The sequence below is a fragment of the Tasmannia lanceolata genome, unplaced genomic scaffold (genome assembly GCF_043159265.1).
Source record: "Tasmannia lanceolata isolate RefF3 unplaced genomic scaffold, GAP_Taslan_0.1 ptg000016l, whole genome shotgun sequence".
In the NCBI taxonomy this organism is placed as follows: Eukaryota; Viridiplantae; Streptophyta; class Magnoliopsida; order Canellales; family Winteraceae; genus Tasmannia; species Tasmannia lanceolata.
Window position 1 is genome coordinate 6,082,769 of NW_027518693.1, and position 18,671 is coordinate 6,101,439.

Here is an 18,671-nt window from a genome sequence, read left to right on the forward strand (position 1 = left end):
CTGTTTTTTCGTTACCTTCAAAAAAAAAAAAAAAAAAGTGATTACATTAGTCTAATCACCAGCAACAACAAGTTTGACATTCAATATTTTATTGCATTAATCATAGAGTATGTCTTAATCATGTGGCTACAAAATTGTTGGACTTAGCAAGCTCCTCATTGGAGATTTGCCATTCTTCATAAAACAAATGACTCGTGTTGTGAAGAAGGCCGAAACCAGAGCTCCCTTAAATTAGCAAAAACTGGAAGGCCAAGGGAAAGCAGACACCAACCTGAGCCTCTGAACTCCATTGTTTTCTCTACAGTAAGGTTTTGAAGTATTGGTGGGAAATAATCAGAGGAAGTCGGGTTGGCCGGTAGATGTTAGGCATCGATGCCACATCCGACTGTTGGGGTTGACAAACCTTGGAGATGCAATGACTTCAGGGATGGGGAGGAAGACATAGTGGGTGTTGCATATGCCTACGGTAATGCCACTGTATCCCGCAAAGGCGCCATGAACCTGAATGGATCATGCAGTTGTTATAGAAACATGCTCAAATATTTTTAAAAGTACAACAAAAAGTTATGTAGTACTATAGAACTGTGCCCAACAGAGTCTACACCCAACAGACTGTTAAGGGCATGTTTGGAAACAATGAAAATTTTTACCTGATATTGGTGAAGTATAGATGATCAATTAACACCAACTCTTAACAGCTTAGGCTTTTGGAGTAATTGGTTGTTTGGTATAGAACTATTTCCTCACGGCAGGTCCTGGGTTCAAAACCCAACAACTCCCTGATATTAAAAATTCATGTGTTCGGCCAACCCAAAAGAGGGGCCACACATGAGGGGCAGCGTTGAAGTATAAATGATTAAAAACACCAACTCCAACAGCTTAAGCTTTTGGACTAACTGGTTGTTTCACGAATATCTTGCCAATTTTTTTTTTTTTTGTGAAAATTAAATATCTTGCCAAATTAGAACATGGGCTCTGGAGTTGGGTTCTTGATGTCTTCTCCTATACACCTTTAGGGGCTGCTTTTGATTCCTATCAACTAGCTTTTGCTCGACATATCAATACAAAGAAGTATTGAAGTGTTCTTTTCTTTTCCGTTTTATATTTTTACACCTTTAGGGGCTGCTTTTGATTCCTATCAACTAACTTTTTCCCTACATATCAATACAAAGCAGTAATGAAGAGCTCTTTTCTTTTCCTTTTTATATTTTTAGGGAGAAAGACTAGGTGAAGTCTTACAGCATTCTGTCCAAGAACAGTGCAGAGGATGGCATCAGATGCATTTGCACGACATGCTCGGATCATATAAGTTGGATCAATGTATTTGACATCAGCAGGAACACCTGTCTCCTTGAAATGCTTTTTGATCTGAAAGAAAATTGAAAGTTCCTAATCAATATGGCATCCACTCAAACAACAATAGCAATTTGTGAATTCATTAGACCAAGCATTTAATACGAGCCACTAGAAGATAGCGCGAGGAATGAACTGGTCACGGCATACCATACATGCTATACAACTTTCAAGACTGACATAGTAATATGAACTATAGTAACAGATTAAAGGAAATTCCAACTACAATGTGGATGCTGTAGGGATTTTGATTTCTCTGAGAATTCATTATATAAGAAATTGTGCAACTTAAAATCCAGTGGGCCAAAACAAAATATACACTATAGCCCGTCAACATGTTAAAAAATGGACATGACACATGACCAGCCAGTTGATACATATTTAATATGACAAACTTGAATATGTTCATAGTAACTGTATAACCAAAAATATTTCAATCCAACTTGTGAAAGCTTTAGGATAATTAGAACGACCAGCTTCTACTTCTGAAGATTAAACAGTTGTATACACTGAAGCCTATAAAAAATAACATATTTTGGGCCCAAATTTATAGATGATATCTTTTTATTGGAGCAATGGCTTAAGACAACCTGAACAACCAGCATCAATATCTGTTGTTTAAACAGTTGTGCAACTCTGGAGACTTAATTTGTTTGAGCCTAGGCAAATAGAAATTGAATAAAACAACTGTACTACTATAAACATGAGTACTTCCACTAAAAAGTTATGGATAAGCAAATAATGTGGGCACTTCGGCAATTTTGAAACCCATAGTGCTATGTTTTAATCTACGCTTTTCACTCGATCTACAATAAAGTCGTATTAAAATCTGAGGAATACCAGAGTATACGTTTAATCAGTAGAATCTAACCTGCTGTTGGATATGGACACCGATATCTCCAAATACCACATTCCCGGATGCATCTGTTGCATTTGACTTTTGTAGCAAATCCTACATTTCAAAGAAATACTGGGAATGAAATTGATTTATAAAATTGAAAACATTGACCTGTAGCTCATATTCAATGCATGCATGATATCATAAAGCACCATGGCGGAAATATGTGATATAAAATCATGAAACAGAAAATAAGTAAACCTTTGTTAAGATTCCACGTAAATTGTGCAGTTTTTTTTTTTTCGGTAGGTAAGCTGGGATTGAACCTATGACCTCAAGGTTGAAATAAAATGTCTCAATTAATTGAGCTACAGGCTCCAAAATTGTGCAGCTCATCTTTAGCAACTAAATTTCTCGACAAATTATGTATTACTAAGAGCCATAAAAATATTTTTGAAGCTTTTTACATGCATCAAATGTCAGTGACCATGTTTCAAGAAATTCTTATTCTCTCTCTTTTTTTTTGAATGGTTGGAAATTCATATTCTACCAAATCAAATTATGAGATTCAAGGAAGAAGGTTGTCAGTGCTCTTGATTTATGTATTAGATATAGATGGACAGACACAAAGAGAATCTTTGTGTAAGTTCAGATTAAATGCACCCTTATTTGCATGTACATATCGTTTATTTGAATGTTAGTAGAAGCAAGACTAATACTTCTGTGAGTGGTAAACATACTACAAATAATTTGCAATATACCAAGGGAAAACCAGGAAAGATTAACCATTAAAAAAAAAAAAAACCAGGAAAGATTCCCAGTAACCTGTTTTAAATGCTGGTTGTTGAAGTACTAGCCAATTAATAAAGAGCATGTGTACATAATTCACTTACTTGTCCTGCTCCTTCAGCTACACAAACCACAGCTGATCCTTTTGTCCGTATCAGATGCTCGAGATGCCGTAAGACACCATATGGTCCCTCTAAACTAAAAGGTACCTTCATTTGAATTACAAAGAAATTACTCCCTAATAAAATTATATTAAAAAGAAAGTATATCATTAACACTACACACCTCAGGAATCAGACAGACGTCAATCTGTCCACTAGAAAGCGATGCATGCATAGCTATAAAGCCACTGCTTCTTCCCATCAATTTCACCAGTCCAATTCCATGATATGCACTACGTGCCTGAATACACAGAAGAGAAATGAATAAAACCAGTGAGTGAAATTCAAGAGTAAAATAAAAAAGCCTGAGATACAAGTTCCACAAGAGCCGTTAGTTAAGTGAAAGTTGAATACCTCAATATATGCAGAATTGATTACTCGTTGAGCTTCTTCCACGGCAGTATCAAATCCAAATGTCTTATCCATCAGAAGTATATCATTGTCAATGGTTTTTGGCACACATACAACAGAAACTTTCATCCTTCTCTTGCGGCACTGCATGTGAAGAAAATATTACATGAGCCCATGAGCCATACAAGTGAACCACTTCTTAAATGGGAATTGGAATCATGTTTGTAATAAAATTCCATTCTAACAGAAAATGGTCGAAAAAGAAAGTATGGATTTTGGCGCAGAAGCAGATTTCTTGATTCATCATGATCTCCACTTAGTCAGAGATAAAAGATCCACCGAAATAAATCCCACGAACATTGTTGAGGCCTAGATCGTTGGGGTGGGTCACCCCTAGGATTAGGAGCCAACTCCCTGCGCCCTGCCTACAGACATCCATTAGGCACCTAGGCAGCTGTCTCAGTTCTCAAACAAACACGAATGCCTCTTCAAAATATTCAAATGACTTGTGTAGAACATAGTGAGATCCAATTGTATTATTTACTAATGGTGGAAGAATCAGATCTAAGTACCTCATTGTGTATTGCATCGGCCCCAGCATGTGTGCCATTCCCGCCCAGTATAAAAAGCATATTGATTCCCCTCACCTAAAATATTCAATTACGATAATGTAGATTTTACCTTTTATGCAAACACGAGAGAGTGCAATAAAAAATTAGTGAAACTATTTTACAACTGACAACGAGTGGAGAAAGCTAATATACCTGTATGCTATCTACAATATCACTAGTACTAGCCCCTCCACGAGAAACTCCCAACAAGCTTCCACCGGCAAGATTAATGTTTTGAACCATGTGGCGTGAAAGCTGAAAATTCAAACAGTAAATTTACGATTACAAATAAAAATGATGATACTGACCAAATGAACTCTCATCTTAAGGATTCAAGGGGATTAATCACCGGTATTTCATGCAAGCCCTTGTCAAAAAATCCACGGTAACCAAATGGGATTCCAGCAATATTCTTGACCCCGTAGATTTCAAGTGTAAATACTATCTGCATAAGCATGTGAAACTAAGGTTATAAGGAAGTACTTACTTAACAGTGCATCCATCTAAGAAGAAACCATCCACGCATAATATATTCCAGTGGATTTAATGAATTATACAACTCAACTCAACTAAGCCTCTCTCCCAAACTAGTTGGGGTCGGCTAATGAATCCTTTAGAACATGAAGATTTTCTATAGGATTAATTTCATACAAAATTATCATGAAGATTTTCCTTTAGAAATTTTTTATAAGATTTTCTATAAGATGACTAAAATTTAGTCATCTATGTGACAAATTATAGATAAGATCAAAGTAAATTCATATTTAGCCTTTCATATGACAAGCTATAAAAAATGATCAAGGGTTTAGGGTATCAAACATTTAATTTTATCAAAGCTTTTCTTAGATAAAAGATTCTCATAAACAACCAATTAGATAGATGCCATAAGATATGCATTTATAAAACTGAATGAAGGAAAAACTAGAAAATGAAGTAAATCCACAAGGTTTAAAAGGAATCTCCTAGACATAGGCCTACTGGAGTCACTGCTTTGTTGGCTACATTTTTTGAAAACATTAATGTGTAAAAGAAAATTAAAATACACATTTTCATTTTAAATGTCTATCATTTGCATATGTTGCCATACGTTTCTATGATTTTAGAGGATTTCTGCCAAAATTTTCATCCGAAACCAACCTGATTCCATATCCATCACGACCGAAGCGATAACCTAAAACCTAGTAACTAACCCTTCGGAGAAATTGGAAATAAATTAAGTGTAATAGATAAGAATGAACTGACTTCCAGTATGAGCCATTTGTAAGCATAAAATGTTGTATCCTGTAACTTGCAAAAAAGACCTCTATGAAAGAGAAATACTATAGCCTAGAGCCTAGTAGCAGGTAAAGATGGACTAATATGTACTTGATTTTATTTGATAACAAAAATGCATAGTTTCATTTTCAGAAAATAGATGTAATGCTCATTTCCGATTTATGTTGATTAATTCAAAGATATAAATAATGGTGGCTCAATACACTTTAGCAAAAGGATGGCAACATTTGGAGAACCTGTGGAGGCTATAGTTGGCTATGCTAAAGTTTACCCAATGGTTCCCACTCTTGGCATCTCATTCTTGTTTTGATGATTCAAATCTCAAGTGATTTTGTATCACTAATGAGTTTGATTGTCTTTAGTTGTAGATCCCATTAATATGCATTCAAGGAAGCTTGGATCAAGGCTTAGAAGCTTAATTGGAAAGCATTTGGAGTGCCAAAGCTAGGATGATCCAAGAAATGAAGCTGACTTGAAGCCTTGAAGTTCAAGAGAAGATTGAAGTGCTTTTCAAGTCTATTTAGAATGTATTCTCCTCTCCTTTGTTTTTTAGAGATGTCAAAGGTTTAAAATGAACTTGAAAATGTATTTGAAAACTTAGGAAAATGTATTTGAAAACTTAGGACTAAAGCTCAAAGACCATGGCCTAAAGCCCCTGAACATTATATGTTAAAATGGAATTTAACAGAGGGCCGGTCGACCGGGGTTCCCCGGGTGACCGCGGCTCCCCGGGCGACCGCAGCAAGGTAGCTGGAAATCCAACACTGCGGGGCTTGACTTTTTTAATCCATATTATTACAATTTTACCCCCAAACGTCATATTTTCAAATGGGCTATATATACACTATCCAAACCTTTCTTAAACATCCAAAAGATCAAAATCAAAGTGTTTTAGTGCCTCTCTCATCTCTAAGTAAAGAAGTGGAGTACATCTTTCTTCCATCTTGTGTAACCCTCCTGAAGGGATTTTAGTTTTCTTTCTTCAATGATCAATTGTATATTTGGCGAGTGCGAAGAGACGCAGAGCCATCTCAAGAGCAAGTGTTGGAGACGCGTAGCTTTCTCCGGTTCGTGGAGAGTCTTGCGAGGCGTAGCCGAACCATCTTTGTAATTGGGTTGATTCCCCTCCATTAAGGGAATCCATAGTGAAATCACCAAGAAGTCTTGGTGGAGTGGAGTAGGTCCTTGGTTGTGACCGAACCACTATAAATCTCGGGTGCACTCTTTCTATCTCTCTCTATCTCTTTGTGCATTTGTGATTTGTTTTCATTTGTGCTTAAAGGTTTTAATTTGCCATTGTTTTTAGTTTCCGCATGTTATTTGGCAAAAGTTTATAAACCCAATTCACCCCCCCCCCTCTTGGGTTGCCATCGCCCTTGGGATTTCATTTGGTATCAGAGCACAAGGCTCTTATTTAGGTTTTTGAAAATTTCAAAAATAGAAGAGAAAAAGATAATGGCAACCCCATCTGGATATGTTGAAGGACAATCCGTGTCTAGACCCCCATACTTTAATGGTTCAAATTACGGGTATTGGAAAACCCGGATGAGCTTCTTTTTACAATCTTTAGATTATGAAATATGGGAATTAATTGAAGATGGATACATTGCTCCCACAGAGGAAAGAAGTGAGTGGTCGGCCGCTCAAAAGAAGAGAGCCGCATTGAATGCTAAAGGAGTAAACACATTCTTTTGTGCTCTGTCTCCCGACAAATTCAATCGGGTTTCTACTTGTAAAACGGCCAAGGATATATGGACAATCCTTGAAACCACTCATGAGGGGACTTCACAAGTCAGAAAGTCTAAAGCTAGTCTTCTTGTTAGTGACCTTGAAGCATTTAAAATGAATCCATTTCCAAAATGTATTCTCGTTTTACTAATATTGTTAATGAGCTTGAAGGTTTAGGTAAAACTTATACAAATTTGGAATTGGTGACGAGGCTCCTTCGGTGTTTTCCATTTAGTTGGGACCCCAAGGTTACGGTGATCGAAGAATCTAAAGATCTTGATAATGTGAAGTTAGATGAGTTAGTTGGATCCCTCATTACACATGAAATGAAGATGAAGAGAAGGAAAAACCAACAAGCTAAGGCTTCAAAGCTAAAGGAGAAAGACAAAGGAAAATTCATTGCCTTTGCCGCCAAATCATCATCTTCTTCCTCAAGTTCCGACAGCGATGAATTGGAAGCTTTCAAGAAGTTCAAGAAAATGTGGAAGACGAAGAAGGGAAGAAAAGATAAGAAGAAAAAGGAAGAAAAGAAGAGCGAAGAAAACAAGAAGAAGGAGAACCCAATAAGATGTTTTGAATGTGGCAAACCCGGACACATAAAGCCGGAATGCCATCTCCTCAAGAACAAAAAGAAGAAATATGGGAAGAAGAAGTTTAGAGCACAAGTGGCAAATTGGGACGGGCTTAGTGACAGTAGTAGTTCTTCATCAAGTAAGAGCTCCAAGGAAGAAAAATCAAACTTTTGTATCTCGGCTCATATTGATCCGACCGTATGTCTCATGGAAATCACCGAAGAGAATAAAAATGACGTATGTTCCCATCCATCTTCTATTTCAAGTTCTAGTGATAATGAAATGTCTTATAATGAAGTTTGTGAAACCTTGGAGTTGCAAATGTCTAAAAATAAAGTTTTAAAGAAAAATCTTTCTCAAATTCAAAAAGAACTTGAAGTTTTAAATCAAGACTTTTCTTCTAGATTTTAAGCCCAAGCCAAAATGAAAAATGACTTAAAGCTTGAAAATGAGACCCCTTAAGGGTCGCTTGAGTGAACTTGAGACTCATGTTTTGAGCTTTCAAAACATGGCAAGTTCATCCAAGTCTTTTGAAGATGAAAATTTTGAATTTTTAAAACCAATAAATCATTTTCAAAATGAAAATGAGAGGCTAAGGATGTGTCTATATGGTTTTATGAATGGAGACAAAATTATAGACATAATCCTCAAAAAGGCTAGTTCAAAACCTCAACACGTCTATCATAATCGAACTAATCTTGCTAACCCTTTAGTTAGATGTCATTATTGTGGCCTTCATGTGCATTATCAATTTCAATGTGCATCTAAGCTAAGTAGGGATAGCTGTGGGACCAGGAAAGCTTGGACTCCCAAAGCCTCAACTTGATTTCATTTTGAATTTGGTTTAGTTTAGGGGCTTGTGCTAAATCTTGAATATCCTTCATTGTTTGTGATTTAAAGCCCAAGGTTCAAATATATTTTTGGTTATTTGCTTACCTTGGCATGTTTATTTTTTTATCAAAAAAAAAAAAAGTGTTTCCCTCTTGTTTTGAGTTTTTATCTTTGATAAGGAGAGTCATTTTCACAAAAGGGGAGAGCTTTAACTTATTTTGCATATTTTTTTATCAATCCCTCATCTATTATATTTGTCAATCAAATAGGGGGAGTTGTTGTTTTCAAAACTTCCTTGATTTAGGGGAAGCCTAATAATTGAAAATTTTATTCTCTTTATTTGTCTCTTACCCCAACTTTTTCTTGATTCCAAAGGGGGAGAGAAATTTATATGCTTCTATTGAAAAATCCCTTGTGGTTGTCATCATCAAAAAGGGGGAGAATGTGAGCCCAATGGTTCCCACCCTTGGCATCTCATTCTTGTTTTGATGATTCCAATCTCAAGTGATTTTATATAACTAATGAGTTTGACTGTCTTTAGTTGTAGATCCCATTAATATGCATTCAAGGAAGCTTGGATCGAGGCTTAGAAGTTTAATTGGAAAGCATTTGGAGTGCCAAAGCTAGGATGATCCAAGAAATGAAGTTGACTTGAAGCCTTGAAGTTCAAGAGAAGATTTAAGTGCTTTTCAAGTCTATTTAGAATGTATTCTCATCTCCTTTGTTTTTTAGAGATGTTAAAGGTTTAAAATGAACTTGAAAATGTATTTGAAAACTTAGGAAAATGTATTTGAAAACTTAGGACTAAAGCCCGAAGACCATGGCCCAAAGCCCCTGAACTTTATATGTTAAAATGGAATTTAAAACAGGGCCGGTCGACTGGGGTTCCCCGGGCGACTGCGGCAAGGTAGCTGGAAATCCAGCACTTGTTGAAAAATAGTGGGCCGGTCGACCGGGGATTCCCGGACAACCGCGGAGGTGTTTCTTGAAATCCAGAAATACTCCAGCATGGTCTGGCCGGTCGACCTCCATATATCCGGTCGACCGCGGAAAGGTTTTGAGCTAAAATTTTAAATCAACAAGTAGCCCTCGTCGGACGACCGCCTTGGTCCGGTCGACCGCGACAGTCTGAAATTTGAAATTAAAAAGGTTTGCCCGACGGCCCGACCGGACCAAGGTGGTCGGGGACGACCCCGACTGTTGGGGACTACGGGGCTTGACCTTTTCAACCCAGATTATTACAGTTTTACGCCCAAACGGTCACATTTTCAAATGGGCTATATATACACTATCCAAACCTTTCTTAAACATCATTTTACATTATCACGAACATCCAAAAGATCAAAATCTAAGTGTTTCAGTGTCTCTCTCATCTCTAAGCAAAGAAGTGGAAGTAGGCATATATTTGTGCTTCTTTCTTCTATCTTGTGTAACCCTCCTGAAGGGATTTTAGTTTTCTTTCGTCAAAGATCAATTGTATATTTGGCGAGTGCAAAGAGATGCGGAGCCATCTCAAGAGCAAGTGTTGGAGACGCGTAGCTTTCTCCGGTTCGTGGCGAGTCTTGCGAGGCGTAGCCGAACCATCTTTATAATTGGGTTGATTCCCCGCCATTAAGGGAATCCGTAGTGAAATCACCAAGAAGTCTTGGTGGAGTGAAGTAGGTCCTTGGTTGTGACCGAACCACTATAAATCTCGGGTGCACTCTTTCTATCTCTCTCTATCTCTTTGTGCATTTGTGATTTGTTTTCATTTGTGTGCTTAAAGGTTTTAATTGGCCATTGTTTTTAGTTTCCGCATTTTATTTGGCAAAAGTTTTTAAACCCAATTCACACCCGCTCTTGGGTTTGCCATCACCCCTGGGATTTCATAAAGGTTAATGGTGATTCTAAGATGTCATTGAGCCAAGAATAAGCCACATGCTAGAACAACATGAGCATGTGAATCAAGTAAACACCACATCTGCACGAAAATTTATATGCTTGGGTGAATGGGTAATGGACTCTGGATCTTGGGTCTGAATGAGACATATAAAATCGGACACTCCAAGAATAAATATATTTTCTGTTGTCATTGTTGATGCTTATACACATAAATTGCTTGAATAGCAGCGTCCGGATTCAATGGTTCCCCAAAATGTGTACCAACATGAAAATTTATGTCTAAGTTCAGGCATCTTTAGGTATTGATTGACTAAAAACAGAACAAGGTTGAACGGAGTTCTCTTTCAAACATGCATGAGCATTGCATCGTAACTGCCCAGTGGATACTGTGGAATTTGAATTTCAAATAAATACAGAACTATGAAACAGAATAGAGTAGAAAAGAAATAAACTACAATAAATAAAGGCCACCAACCTGTCTAATGACATCATTAAGCCCAGGACAGAGCCCTCCACAAGTAACAATGCCAGCTTTTACTTCCTCGGGTTTAAAGTATATTTGCTTACGGGGCCCCGCACGATGCACCCTAGATAAGAGGAGAATCACTAATCAATACAAAAATTTGACACGAGACAAATCATACGATTAAATGATGCTCTGCGCTTCAGCGAGAATTGAGTGATCCTCGTTTTAACCCAATCTAAAGAGAGATGCATTGATATGCTATTAAACCAATATCACATTTCATGGCGCACAATAGGATTAGGTTTCATAATTCTCTGAAAATAGGCTTTACGAGCAAATGCTCCAGAATTTCTCAACAACATGCAAGGCAATATTTTTTCTGATGAGTAGTTAATATTTAACACACAAATGAACAAAATTACAAGGGCACAAATTACTGAAAGTGTTAGAAAATTAGTTAAATGCAAAATGCACACCCCCATGAAGCAAAAAATCAATGTGCTAAAGTAATTTGCAACATATAAAAAGATAAAGAAACAAAGAAAGCGGAGGAACATTACCATTGCTCCACCCAGCTGCAATTAGGGTCAATGCACTCAGCTCCAGCAGAATTTGGTGAAGAAAACTTAATAACCTGGTATAAATCATAATTTCTTAAGTTTATATAGTGGGACGGGACAATCTGTTTCATATGCTTACTAGCATCTACACAACAAACAGGCAGGAAATATTAGACACACTCAAATCAAAGCTCAGCCAATAATAAAAATGTGAAAGGCTGTTTTTAGGTGTCCTAATTTGTATAGAAGAATGTACTGCTTTGTTGGCCTGTTATCATATTCTCACTATAATGCCAAAAAAAATCTGCCAATGGGCTTTTAACATCTTTGTGACATGATAATACCAATTATCATAATTCCCAACACTCTTGACAGCTTATATTCCATAACTCATCCTCATATGTACCTATTTAGGTTAAGGAGTGCAAAATATTCTTGGTTGAAAGATTTTCCCGATGGCCTACCTGAGGTAAGATTCTTTTGGAGTCTAATTTTCGTTGCCATCTTTTGGCTAGTTTGGAAGAAAGAAAGAAGAGAGTCATCAAAGAGACCTTAAGAAGCAATAGCAGTCTTCAGAGGTAGACTTTCTAAATGGTAGTTCTGTGGGCATCAAACCTCATTGCTTTCAGAGTGATCTCGGTGTCTTCTTTTTACAGATGGGAACTGCCCCTTCGGGAAAAATGAAGCTGAATTTTGATGGCTCGAGTCTTGGCAACCCCAGTCTAGAAAGTATTGGTGCCTTCTAAAATCGGCAAATGGGGGCACGATTTGGGAGTTCGGAGTTATTTGCGATATGTTATCGGTTACTAGGACATGGAAGGGATAGCTGGTCCAAAAAGTGGGCTCATGCCTGAATGCATTTGACTTTCTTTACAAGCTTTAGGGGAATTTGTAGGGGAAGAGATGATTTTTATTTGCAGAATCAAACTCAGACCATACTATACATAAGTGAGACTTTTCTAGCTTTGAGAGTGCTATACAGCTTTTATGCGCTAATACTTCTCGGTACAAGATCATAACAGCACTACATACTGATACTGCATAATAATGGATGATTCAGAGAAGCAGAGTGCGTAGATGACAAATATATGGGTCAGGGAATAACAGTGAGAAGTAAACTGAACCGCCCGGGGTACAATTACAGTGAGAATGGGATGGCAGGCACCCCTTGAGAAATTTTGATGGTCTTAGCACTGAGCCTGGGGATGTCTACTAAATATAAGGATACTCTAATATTTCATATTTATATGATGTTTGGTGGTTTCTGTTTTGTGAAATATAATCTGAAGGAGAGTTCTGTGCTTCTCTTTAATGTACAAAGACTCCAGGAGTCCAGGGTTCCCTATTTAATCTCATACCCAAAAGTTCTTTTATTTTCTTGGCCATATAAAGCCAGAGACAATCAACCGAGAAGAATTATAAGGCAGCAATAGGGAAAAAAACATTATTGTAACAACCCAACACAACTTTGGGATTTAAGATAAAACACAATGTAGGTGATGAATGAAAGTTGATTTCACTTTGTCCAATTACATGTTTGTGCTATAAAGAATGAGATACGGCATAAAACTATTATTAGGATGATACAAGAACAGACCTTTAGGAGTGCCCTATCCTTGTCATTAACATAGCCGTTTGGCCTTTCCTCTGGATCACTAATACCATCCACTACTTGAGGACCTCTGTCAAAGCCCAACTCAGTTGTCATTACTATAAAACTAAACAGGCAAATGAGATAAGGTAAACCTAGATATTGTTTCATGAAGGAAGCGGTTTAAACAGAGTTAATGATGTAGAATTATAGCATGAGCTAGGACCGAATGAGAAAAGCAACACTTCCTCTCAAATTGAAGTAGAAAACTAAATCAACTGGATATTTCAAAACTGTCATGGTAATGATAGATGTGCAATCTACAGTTAACAATCATTCAATTAGAGCAATGTATGAATATTATGTAGACAAAACAAGGCAAAGTCACCTCTTTTTGAGAGAGAATGTAGTTGGCGTTGGCTTAATGTCAAAGATATCCCTTAAATGTGGCAAATTGAACCTATCTTCAAAATCCTCTTGAAAATGCTTCTTCCAATTCGGGTCCTGAAAATCTATCTCTGTCTTCTCAACAACAGCTCTCACATTGGAACATCTCTTTTTCATGTACCTCGCAGATTTTCTAAAACCCAAACAATTCAAACCAAATAAAGAGATATCTTCATTTGAATGCAAAGTATGCGGCCTTGGACTATTGAAACCAACACTTTTGATTGAATAAACAAAGGCCATTCCTCAGATGACTATATAGTCGAGTCGTCTAATGAGGAAAACCTATCAGCAAGAATCCTGTCATAAATAAATATTAAAAAGATTCAACACTTGCGAATACCAGCAAACAAGAACCTAAAGAAATCTTATCATCTTAAGATAGAAAAATAAAATTAATCGAAATGATACGAAAAATCAAACACAACTACATGATTTAGCCCTGTTTCTAAGGCGATTCAACAAGTTGTATAGCTAAAACAACAAATTGAGACCCTAATTTTCATGATAAATCGTATATATCCAGCAATTCGACTATAAAGAACAGCTTCAAGCAAAGTATCACAAAAGAAATTTAAAGCATAACAATTTAAAAAAAAGGTTAATCTGAAAAGCACACATGCTAATCCAAATCTCTCAAAGCAATCAATCTCACAACTCCATGTTGACAACGCAGCTGACATTAAATTAACAAGAATTCAAACAAAATCAAAGCAAATACAAGAAAAAAAAATCAAGTATAAAGTCCAAGAACTCAATCTCTGAGTCTACAACTATGCAAGATCAATCAAAACACGTAAAATAAAAAAGAGACCGCATAACAGAACATAATTCCTCGTCCGATCTTCTAACTTTCCAAGAGATTCGTTGTTCTTTCAATTAAAAAACTAAACTAAAGCAAAAAAATTAGAATCTAAACGGAAAAAAAAAAAAAACAATTCATCAAGAAAACTCGAAAAAGATGAGTAAAAAAAAACGCTGACCTTATAATCTCTTTTCCGAATTTTACGATTCTCTGTCATTATTTCTTTTTTATTCCTTTTATAAGAGGTAAGAGCCCCCTCTTCTTTGGAGCTGTAAGGAAATGGAACTCTTTGAAAGGGTGTGGGATTACCAAAATGAGAGGGTGTGGAATTACCAAATCTCTTGTCCGAGAGAAGAAAATAGAGGGTTACATCATTTTCATCGAAGAAAGAGGGTTTTGTACTTCCGTTAGTGTGGGGCCCACCGCGGGCTTTTGGTAAGAGAGAAATCTGATTTTGTTTAGGTTCGGTGTCCACGTGGCGTTATAGGTCAAGCTACGCAATTGAGCCTTGATATTCTTACGGCTGAGATTTAAAATGAGCAACACGTGCTTGAAGTCGTAAGTTAGCACGGTTCGTTAAACAAGAGGGCACGTGAGTCGCGTGACGGATTACCAAACCCCATTTCAAAGGAATATTCTTCTTCGAGGGCTTTTTGTAGTATGGAAATGATATTTCCACCCCACCCTTTGTTAAACCTTTTCAGGGATTCTTTTCAACTTATAAACTGGTCTTTTCCTATTCCTGGTTGAAAAGTGTGGGCTGCTGTGCCAACTTTTCAAAGCATGTGACTATTAGACGGATGGTCCAGATCAACCAAAAGAAAGGGCCCACGATTTAATAATGACTGTGCCTCATTGTATTACAAATGAAGTCGGAGAGTAAGGGACCCACTATTAACCACATTTTGTTGATCCGGACCACCCATCTGATAGGCTGCCTATGTTACAAATCCAATGGCCAAATGTTCACACCATTAATATAGATATCCAATTAAATGAACTTTTGGCAGTTCAATGTGTTTGTCTATAATGTTTACCTATCTTGGCTCTTGATTGAACGATTAAGATCATCCAATCAACATACTTAATGACATATGAGCCTTGTTTTGCACAAGGATAGCAACAAGAAGGGAAGGGAAGGATTGGAAATAGGAGTGTCAATGGGCCGAGAGTCAAATGAACCATTCGAATATGTTTGGAACCGAGAAGATTTTGATTTGGATTTCTCACATTTGCAGCCCTTTTTGCACTGTAATTTGGATCGGATCAGATTCTTAGATTTTCAATTCAGCAACTAACAGTGAAAAAAAACTAGATTTTAAGAAATTGGAAATCCACAGAGCTGGCAGCATGGTTTAAAAATTCCGGTTTCAGTGCCGGTTTCGGACGTCTCAAAAACCGAAATTTGGTAATAATTAAAAAAGATTATTTAATTCATTTCGAAATTTCGGCTGAAATTTTTGTAACATATATATATATATATATATATATATATATATATATATATATATATATATATATATATATATATATATTTTTTTTTTTATTTTTATTTTTTTTAAAATTACAATTTCTAGAAATTTCGGACCGAAATTCTGAAATTTCGGACCGAAATTCTGAAATTTCGGATTTCGGCCGAAATTTAAAACCATGGCTGGCAGTTTCCTTCACCCTTTTGCTCCTCGACCTCTTCCCTGCAGTGGGAAGTAACGACTCCCACACTTTTAATTACATGATTGGGCCCACCCACATGATGTCAATATGATTTTGACCGTTGATCCAATGACCCCTCCATGAAGATCTCACAAGACTAAAACACCCAGTTTGGATACTCTCAACCCCCTTAGCATGGAAAGTTTTGAGCCATAGTTAGGATCATCTAACGAGTGAAGTTTATAAATTGTTGCATCCCCACAAACAAGTAGATGAACGGTCTAGATAATGCTCACCTCATGTGGATGGACCCAGTCACAAAGTATCGGAAGAGTGTCTCATGGTCTCGAGGAATGCTTCACTAGGGCGCGGGCCTATAATACAAGGAGGCGTGTGCGCTATAGCACAGTGGGTCCTACCTTTGATTGATCGTAACCGTCCATCTCTGGAACTCTTCTAGCCTTTAAAATTTACGTCAACCAGCTAAATTTAATAAGGGATGTGCTACGGACCATCGCAGAAGGCATTTCGCGGGCTGCTATTGGCGATTTCTCACAAAGACAAAATCTGAGCCTATGTGGCCGCCCTCTCATGCAAGAGCCCGGCAAAACCCAATTTTAAAAAATATGTCTAGGCAATTTCGCACAAAGTTATTTACCTCATAGCTGAATTTGTTCCTATGCATTTAATTGATATGAGGTGTCACTTCTTTCCCGAAAAAGAGGGGCAGCAATATTGCTTTTGCGAAGTTACCTTTTTTGTTGGATATGGAGGGTCAAAAGGACAAAAAACTATACATCCAAGGATTGAAATTGAATGAGCAAAATCACACATTATTCAATGTTTGGGTTGCAGAGTGGAGTGATTTTGGGACAGTGGAGATCCAAAACAAGGCCTACTAGACGGATTAGTTGAAATCAGCCCTAGCCACACTTCTAGTCGTTGGTTAACAAAACACATACACTTATTTCCCGCCTTATTACCCAATTTATTGTAAAGGGGGCAAAGGTGACACTCGTGTTTTTTACGGCAAATCACAAATAGGGTCTGGTTCTTCAAATTCCCTGGTTGTCGACCACTTTCCAGCGATTCCCATTCAAAGTATCAGGCATGCCTCTCTCTCTCTCTCTCTCTCTCTCTCTCTCTCTCTCTCTCTCTCTCTCTCTCTTACAGAATGAGGAATGATCAGTCTTTCCACCCGATTTTTCATCCTTGTTGGCAATCTTTATTTGAAGCGTTTCTTTATTTGTTGCAATCTTTATATTGGTTCTTGTTGGCTTGGTTAGCAAGTCAAATTGATTTTACATATGAAAAAGTAACAAGAATCCAAGTTTGGTTAAGCACTGAAATTCCAACTAATTTGCTGATTCAATGTCCCAATTTGTAGGTCAGTTTTAGCCCACAAACTAACATTGTTTGCTTAAAACTCCTCTCCGATTATCATCTGGGATCTTGCATTTGTTTGCTTCCCTTGTAGATCAAGGCACCATTCTAAGATCTCTCTCTCTCTCTCTCTCTCTCTCTCTCTCTCTCTCTCTCTCTCTCTCTCTCTCTCTCTCTCTCTCTCTCCCGAGGGAGGGAGGGAGGGAGGGAGGGTCTTGGTCTCAAACACAATTCTAAGTGTAGCTCTACATTTAATTTTCTATTTTGTTTCCAAGTCTTCCATCTTGTAACCTCATTTATGTTGTAATCTTCAGTAGAAAATAATTAGAAAGCCTCTTTCTTCTCTGGTTATTTGCTGGTTCTTTTGGTTGAACATTAGTACTTAATTTCCTTTAGGGCATTGATCTCATAAATAATCATTTTTATATTAAAATTACTAACAAGCAATCTCCATGGAAGGGCCTACCGGCCTATATATGTCGTCTGAAGCTTCCAGGAGGTGTCTGAGGGGAGAGGATTGTGGTGCCCTTCAGGTTTACTCAGACGGATTGTAGTTCCCTGCAATTTTATCCCTCATCCACTCTCCCTCTTTCCTCCTCTCAATGGCTCTAGAGGATAAGGTTAGCTTTTGGACATTTCTATTGGGGTTCCACGCAAAAGCAAATAGTCCCACATCAGATAAGTGAAATGAATGGGGATGGGTTATAACTTATAAGGGAATCGGCACCCTCCCTCTAATCGCTAGCTTTTAAGGGTGAGTTCTACCTGGTTAAATTCACAACAAATGGTATCAGAGCTTAGGGCGTGGTAACCCCGGTTTGCCTCCGAGTGTGGGAATGTCCCTGGGGGGAGATTGTCCACGTTGTTTCCGCGTGGAGGGGGAGATTGTTGGGGTTCCATGCAAAAGCAAGTAGTCCCACAACGGATAAGTGAAATGGATGGGGATGTGTTATAAGGGAATGGGCACGCTCCCTCTAATGGCTAGCTTTTAGGGGTGAGTTCTACCCGGTTAAGGTCCCAACAGTTTCTATGGTCTCTTTGCGATAGAACTTCTGAAATCCGAACAATCATAGTGTACTCATCAATCATTCTAAATTTCAACAATGACCATCGCATTCGTTCAGTTATAATCTTTAGCATCATATCCTCCGTGATGGCACTGCTAATGTGCCTTGTCGAGGTGCTTTTCATTGACAAGAAAGCTAATAGGTTCTTCCATGAGAAGGATGGAAATCCTTCTTTTCCTTCTTTTCTATGGTTTGTTTTAGTGAGGGTCATCGATATACTTTGATTCTTAGTAGTCCTTGCTTTCAACCCCAAGTCCAATGGAGTCCATGCCTATCTTATTCTCGCACTCATCGTTTCATTCTCTTTCT

General features: G+C 37.6%; 1 protein-coding gene across 1 annotated transcript; it reads right to left on the minus strand.

The window, feature by feature from the left end:
- Positions 1-4: 4 nt before the first annotated feature.
- LOC143848165 (ATP-dependent 6-phosphofructokinase 5, chloroplastic-like) lies at positions 5-14,607 on the minus strand. Its single transcript, XM_077357028.1, has 14 exons — positions 14,438-14,607; positions 13,396-13,754; positions 13,014-13,098; positions 11,417-11,490; positions 10,866-10,977; positions 4,453-4,548; positions 4,257-4,358; positions 4,065-4,139; positions 3,496-3,636; positions 3,266-3,382; positions 3,085-3,189; positions 2,225-2,305; positions 1,240-1,368; positions 5-501 (listed from the first exon to the last, which is right to left on the minus strand). Exons 2-14 carry the CDS (start codon positions 13,695-13,697, stop codon positions 334-336), a joined length of 1,587 nt encoding a protein of 528 aa, XP_077213143.1. The 5' UTR covers positions 13,698-13,754; positions 14,438-14,607; the 3' UTR covers positions 5-333.
- Between the last annotated feature and the right edge of the window lie 4,064 nt (positions 14,608-18,671).

Excerpts from the sequence above, each read along its gene's own strand:
- LOC143848165 (XM_077357028.1), bottom strand. The coding sequence starts at position 13,697 with ATGGCCTTTGTTTATTCAATCAAAAGTGTTGGTTTCAATAGTCCAAGG. Across the intron at positions 13,099-13,395 it reads ACATTCTCTCTCAAAAAGAG|AGGTCCTCAAGTAGTGGATG; the intron begins GTGACTTTGCCT and ends GGGCTTTGACAG. Across the intron at positions 3,383-3,495 it reads TCAATTCTGCATATATTGAG|GCACGTAGTGCATATCATGG; the intron begins GTATTCAACTTT and ends CTGTGTATTCAG.